The following is a 7011-nucleotide window of genomic DNA, read 5'->3' as shown; positions in this document are numbered from 1 at the left end:
ACATTATGAGCAAAAATATAATCACATTCATAAAAAGAAAAACATAATTATACACTACATAAACATAAAAGGTACATAGTATGTACATGACAAAATCTATATGGTAAATAGTAAATATAACTTCCATGAAATACGAAACCCTGCTTATGAGACTTTTGGAAAATTTCAAATCCTCAATACATGTACTTATTTTCATTCCCTTAGTAGATATTTCAGATGTTACATAACATTTAACGTAAAAAAAAAAATTAGAGTAAGAAATGCAGCAATAATGTGCAGTACCATTAAATGTAATAGGTACTCATAAGGCAAAAAAGCTTATGAAAATATTACACAATTGAAGTAAAATACAACAAATTCAGATGTTCTCACTGTCCATATTTTCCAAATAGCTTCAGAGAAGAATAAGAAACCTGTCATTTTTCCAAAACTAATCAGTGAATTAGTCTTTATTTTCAAGACACCAATTAAATCCATTCTGAAACAGTCTTGCCCAAGGGGCAGCCAGAGATTCTTTGTGCGGAGAACTTGTTAAAGGTTCTGCCATATAGGGCCACTGCCATCGAAGGACACAACGTTCTGGATGTGCATCAGTGCTAAGTGCCGTCCACATGGTGAGCTTATGCCAGCTACTCCACCTTTGAAAAAAAATATGGCTTGAAACATCTTTACCTATATGATAATGAAAACTTGAAATACAAATAGCAAACCAAAATGTTACTAGACTTTTCAAAATTAGCTAAATGAACACTGTTTTATTCTTGAATTCTGAGCATTGAAGATTTTTAGTCAAGAAATAACAATTCTCAACTAAAACAATACAGTATATTCACCCCAATATGTATTATGAACTCTGGAAATAATACAGGTAGTGTTTACTTTATTAGTCAATTAGTTTTAAATAAAAGTAAAAATATCCAAAACAAATAATGATGTGGCAAATTGCATACATATTCTGTAGATTACTGACATCAATCAATATAAAATTTTTCTTACAGCAATGGTGGGCCTTACAAAAACAGGGGAAGCTCCCTCTCTGGGAGTGGCTGCCTCCTCCCAGGGAGACTTCTCAAGTCTCATAGACTCATCGCGCAGGTCAGCTTTCAACGCATCAAAGTGATGTTCTCCTTATAGAGATAGATTATCTTAAAATAAAACCTCTTAAGGATTTTGAGGCTTTGAGTTTCCTGGATTGGTTGGAGTGCATTGGCCCAGAAAATCAAGAACTATATTCCCTACCGGAAGACATAGTGACTGATTGGCTTGAACATCCCCTCATATACGTATACGGGCATACGGGATGGGACTCAAGTTGGCATCAACACTCTGTGCATTAGGTATCCTGAAGAAGAGAGAGCTCTGCTGCTCATTTATGACAAAAAGTGTCACTTCTTCCGCAGAGTGTGCACTTCTTTATATTCTCCTCTCAACCACCAACACCTATTCCCTAGGTCGACGGTGATAATATTTCTTCGGATTTCAGAAGACGAGCACTCAAGATCTTCTCGTTCATTCTTCTAAACGCCCCTAGGGATCCGATTCCTCCAAGCACCAGGAATGTTTTTCTCCCCTTCAGACTTTGCCTTTTTGATGTAGCAAAATCAAAGACCAGTCTAGAACATGATCGAGCCTTTGTTTTTTCGGCTCGACCTTCAAAAGTCGTTGACTAAGCCGTCTGTCCAAAAGTGAGGGTTAGTCCTTCATTCTGCACCTTTAGGCACAAGGCCTCTACATTTTTGGAAGGAGTGAAGAAAAAGGGGAGTGTAGGAATGGATAGTGTCAGTGCTCAAGGAGGTTTATTCAATTCCCTTCAGAGAAAAACCACCCATTGTGTACACAACATACATGCCCACCGTGTTGACCCCGTGTTGACCCCCTACTCAGTAGGCTCGGAGAGGTTTTTGGCACTGGCGAACAAAGTGGCCACACTCCTCGAGAAGAGAGCCATCGAGGAAGTAAAGGACATCAATCAGATAGGTTTTACAACTGTCTATTTGTTGTTCCCAAATCATCATACTACATATAGCAACTTTGAGCATTATGCTTTGGCCTTTCAAACCACTTCACAAGTATTTATGCAAGTCCTTGCTCAGCTCACCAAATGGTTACATCTGATGGGGCTAAACGTATCCCTCTTCTCAGATGACTGGTTACATCATTCATAGTCAGAGAGGAGGTGCATGGAGGACATTACAAAGACAATTCATCTAGTACAAGAACTAGGCATTCTCGTCAACTTTCAAAAAGTCAGCTGGTTCCGTCTCAGACGATTCTCTGTTTGGGATGTGAGGACTCTGAGTTTTCAGGTTTCTCCATCCCCCAAGAGAATTCATGCCTTTAGAAAATCTACAAATTTCTTACATGTCAAAACTGCACAGCAAATCTGTGGATGAGTCTTCTCAGAACCTTAGCTTCAATAAAATGGAACAAGGCACAGTTAATGAATTTAGATAGATTTGTGAAAAGAGACCAAAGAGACATGAAAAAGAAAATACAAAGCACAAAACTTGAAGCTAGGCAGAAAGATTGCTGCAAACAACCTTTTATTGATGTTTACATGGTGAAGTGCTCGGCACACAGATATAGGAATTAAATTGGTCTTTTAAGCACCAAAAAAACAAGCAGACAGAAAGAAAGATGCTATCAAGAGAAGTGATTGGCAAATTAAACAAACAACACTAAGTGATGATTGTTTAAGACCGATTTTATAAAACCAAAAGTAATTTTAACAATGATAGGGTTAGTTGTAGACAAAATGTATGATGATAAATGAATAAAAAGTGCTATAACTGATAGAAAGGAACAAAGTTTAATAGTTATATAAAGTCAGATTTAGGACTTTCCATAGCTATGATTTTGATAAATGCAATTTCCTCTCTGCCTTGTTAAGACTGAAAGCGGTGGAGATCTGAATTAATATATTTGAAGCAAGACTAATTTCATTGCTAAGTAAGGCTTTAATCAATTGCTTTTCCTCATTTTTGTGGCATCAGGCAATAACAAAAAACAATGCATTCTTTTCTTATTAATTAAGTACACAAGTAAAAAATATAAAAGTTCAACAATTTTAAAAAAATGTCAGGAACATTACACCAACCTTCTGAACCATTTGGATTCAAGGGATATAATGTTGTTGGTTGATCCTCATCATCTATGTAGCGCATAGCAATGCATCTACTGGAGGTCAGGGATGCCAAGACATTGCTACTACTATAGACAAATCGCCCTGAAAAAAAAGTTATAGTGATATAAACAGGTTCATAATGCAAACAAGTTTGAAAAATATGACATCACTGTGATTAAAGAATTCAATAACTATGAAAAGCTCTAGAAGCCCAGCTTCTTACTAAAAATCAAATATCTTGTAAGACTGTACTACGTAATTCCCAAAATTAACTACCAGTGACAAGGTGCTTTTATTTTTGGTAGTTTATCAACTCTTTGTGTGATTATTAGCAGAATTACAAAATTTGTGTAGATGTTTAACATTTTACCAAAGGTGGGCCTCAATACTGCCAATAAGTGATTAAATCTCTGAAGAAATAAGAATGTCACTTTTGGGGAAAGGGATGTTTTGTGGGGTGGATATCTTGGCTGTAGATATGGTTTTTGGTAACTAAAATGTTGTTTCTTCTGTTTTCTGTTATGCAAACTGTCAGACTCCCTGAAATATGTTGTGTACAATAAACAAGGAATTGCAGTTGTGTTATGACGTAAAGAGCACAATTGTTTTTTTTTTTTATCATTAAATTTGCTATCATACCCTTCTCTAGGGCTTTCACTGGCAATAAGGGTATATGTAGTATGTATATGTAATTTAATTAAGAGTTTTTAAAAATTACAATGTATTAAAAACAATGACAGAAGCACATCAGACCACTTTATTAAATAAGGGATTTTGACGAAGGAAAAATCTATTTCTGGGCAACGACCTGTGTCGCCCTGTGAAATGGTTCCTTTGATACTATTTCTGAGGATAAATATTGCTATTCATCCTATGAGAAAAAGAAACAATATAATGCCAAGATAAATGGCTCGCTCACTTCTTATAGAAGTGTCGGTATAGTAAGGAGCGAGTGGAATCACTACCAGAGGTCCCTTGCCATTTAGCTTCTTCCTTCGACAAAACCCCGAACTATGGAGGAGCCGTGCTACAGCTCCCGGTCTACTACTACCGTGAGCGCCTCCGACGCCTGAGACGTCATTCCTAAAGATAGCCTCCAAGCTTGGGGTAAGCTGGGTGAGGATAATCTAACTACAGGGTGGGGTTTCACAGGGCGACACAGGTCGTTGCCCAGAAATAGATTTTTCCTTCGTCAAAATCCCTTTTCTGGGCTTGACCTGTGTCGGCCTGTGAAATAGTACCAGAGAATGCTAAACACCAGCTTGAGGAACAGTACGGATAAATTAAGAAGGTAAAAGTTAAACACTTGTAAGTTAATAGTATAATAATCAACTAAATTACAGTCTTACCCTAAGGGAAGTATAAGCCCTAAAACACGGGTTATAACTTAAAATTAGTTAGCCTAACAACAAACAATAACAAAACAGGTTAGGCAAAGACAGGATATAAGTTGATATATACAAAAGAATGGAACTGAATCCAATTAGAATGATGAACAAAAGCAAACTCAAGGTACCCAATACATGGAGGCGACTAAACTAATAAGGGTGCAATGGGGCAGGTAGAAGGGAAGGCTACAAGAAGTTATAGTAAAAATTAAGAATCAGGAGAAACTGTGTTTCCAGCTGCCACTGCTGGAAAATTTGAGGGCTTTCTAAGGGTTTTAGGTAGTGCCGTTTGAAAACTGTCGGAGATTTCCAGCCTGTATACTTCTTAAGATCGTCAAAATTCATGTGTTGGAAATAATTAATAGATGTGGCCACCGCCCTAACATCGTGGGCCGAGGAAAGGACTCTGGATTGGCCTGTTTAATGAAGATAAAATTTGTTGCTGATTCCTTTTAGGGATAATGTACCACCTTCCTTCCTAATGAACAATGGGCCTGAAGATTTCAGAGTTGTTCTGCTTAGGTAGGCTCTTAATGAGTTGACAGGACAAAGGGAAATGTCTTGAGGTAGTGGTAGGATTTTCCACGAGGACCATCTGTCCTGTGGGTCTTCATTTTTGCTAGAAATGGCGATCTGGGGATAAGAGGACTTCCCCTGAGGGGAGGAACTCAATGTGGCCTGGTTCTCTTGATAAAGCTGACAGTTCTTATATTCTAGCTCCGGAGGCTAAACTTAATAAGAATAGGGTTTTCCTCAGGAGGGATATATAATTGCAAGAGTCATTGTTAATGTCCGAGGCCAGTTTGAGGACATCATTTAGGAACCAAGAGACTGATTTAGGTCTCGTTGATGGTCTTAATCTAGCACAAGCTTTTGGTATGGACGTAAAGTACGAATCCGTAAGGTCTATGCTAAAACCAAATTGGAAGATCTTTTTAAGAGCTGATTTGGTCGTAGTGATAGTGCTTGCTGCTAAGCCTTTCTCAAACAATGATCTGAAGAAAGTTATGGCTAGGTTCGTTGCCATGACTTGAGAATTTGACAACTTAAGGAACTCTGCTAGTTTCTTGACAGATGAATCATATTGCCGGAGAGTAGATTCTCTTTTATCTGATTCCAAGAATGAGATATTCTGGGGATCAATTTCTGCATTCCTCATGGCTGCGAATTTCAGAAAATCCATAAGTTAGGGTTTTCTGAATTCTTGAGGAAGCGGACACAGTCTGAGTTTGCACTAACTGGGTTAGTTTGGGGTTGGGAATCCGTAGTGGTCGGAGTCTCAACTCTAGGAGTAGAGGGAACCAATTGCTCTTGGGCCAGTTGGGAGCTACTAGAGCTACTTGGCCTTTGAATGTCCTGAGTTTGTCCTAAAAACTTTCATGAGAAGGTTCACCGGAGGGAAGAGGTAAATATTCTTCCATTCGTTCCAATCGAGGATCATTGCATCCGTAGCGTATGCTAGAGGATCGAGGTTGGGTGCCACGTAACAAGGGAGTTTGTGGTTTGACTCCGTGGCGAAGAGGTCTACTTGGAGTCCGGGGACTTCTAGACTGATCCAATTGAATGAACTCCTGTCCAGCGTCATACTCCGATTCCAACGGAGCGGAGCGCGATAGAGCGTCTGCTACTACGTTCTTGACTCCTGCCAGGTGAGTGGCTGACAGGTGCCATTTGTTTTTGTTTGCCAGAGAAAAGATGGCTATCATGACATGGTTCAGTGGCTTGACTTGGATCCGCCCCCCTGTTGATGCAGTGTACTACTACTGCACTGTCCAGAAACTAATTTGAAATGTGAGTTCTTGGGCGGACGAAGCCAAAAAAAAAAAAAAAAAAAAAAAAAAAAGTTTCAGTGTGAGGAATACTGCCATGGCCTCCAGTACATTGATATGTAGCTGGCGGAATGTTAACGACTAAGTTCCTTGAACTTTTTCGTACTGGGAGTATCCTCCCCACCCTGTTAGTGAGGCGTCTGTGTGGATCACTAATGATGGAGGTGGAAACTGTAGAGGAATTGCTTTTGAAAGATTCTTTGTCTCCGTCCAGGACGGAGACGTTTTTTTTTTTTTCCATAAGATCGTTTCTGGGATAGAGGCAGTTTGTCCCCCGTGATCTGCAATTCGCTCTTGAGCGCCATACTCTGTTTATATCTTTGAGTTTGGCTCTGAGCAGAACGTCTGTGACTGATGCAAACTGGAGTGAGCCCAGGATCCTCTCCTGGCACCTCCTGGATGTTTGTTGTCGTTTGAGAAATTGTTTTGTAGCTCTTGCAATTTCTTTCCTTTTCATGACGGAATTGATAGTGTGCGCGATTGTAAGTCCACTGAGGGCCTCCACTGGAATCGAGATTCCGGTGTTAGTCTGGACTTGGTTTTGTTTATTTGAAAACCTAAATGTTCTAGGAATTTGATCACTCTGACCGTTGCTTCTTTGCATTCTTTGGGTTCTTTGCCCAAATAAGCCAATCGTCCAGATAATCCACTAACATTATTCCCTGTTTCC

At 39.2% G+C, this 7011-nt stretch overlaps 1 protein-coding gene across 1 annotated transcript in view; it reads right to left on the bottom strand.

Moving 5' to 3' along the window:
* Positions 1 to 406: 406 nt before the first annotated feature.
* The window catches only part of LOC135198173 (phosphoribosylformylglycinamidine synthase-like), a 210516-nt gene continuing 203911 nt past the window's right edge, over positions 407 to 7011 (bottom strand). The window contains 3 exon segments of the mRNA XM_064225692.1: positions 407 to 588; positions 591 to 638; positions 3098 to 3226. Coding sequence (XP_064081762.1) covers positions 443 to 588; positions 591 to 638; positions 3098 to 3226 — 323 coding nt within the window. The 3' untranslated portion in view covers positions 407 to 442.

Source organism: Macrobrachium nipponense, chromosome 21 (assembly GCF_015104395.2).
Source record: "Macrobrachium nipponense isolate FS-2020 chromosome 21, ASM1510439v2, whole genome shotgun sequence".
Classification (NCBI taxonomy): domain Eukaryota; kingdom Metazoa; phylum Arthropoda; class Malacostraca; order Decapoda; family Palaemonidae; genus Macrobrachium; species Macrobrachium nipponense.
This window is presented reverse-complemented; position numbering and strand designations above follow the sequence as displayed.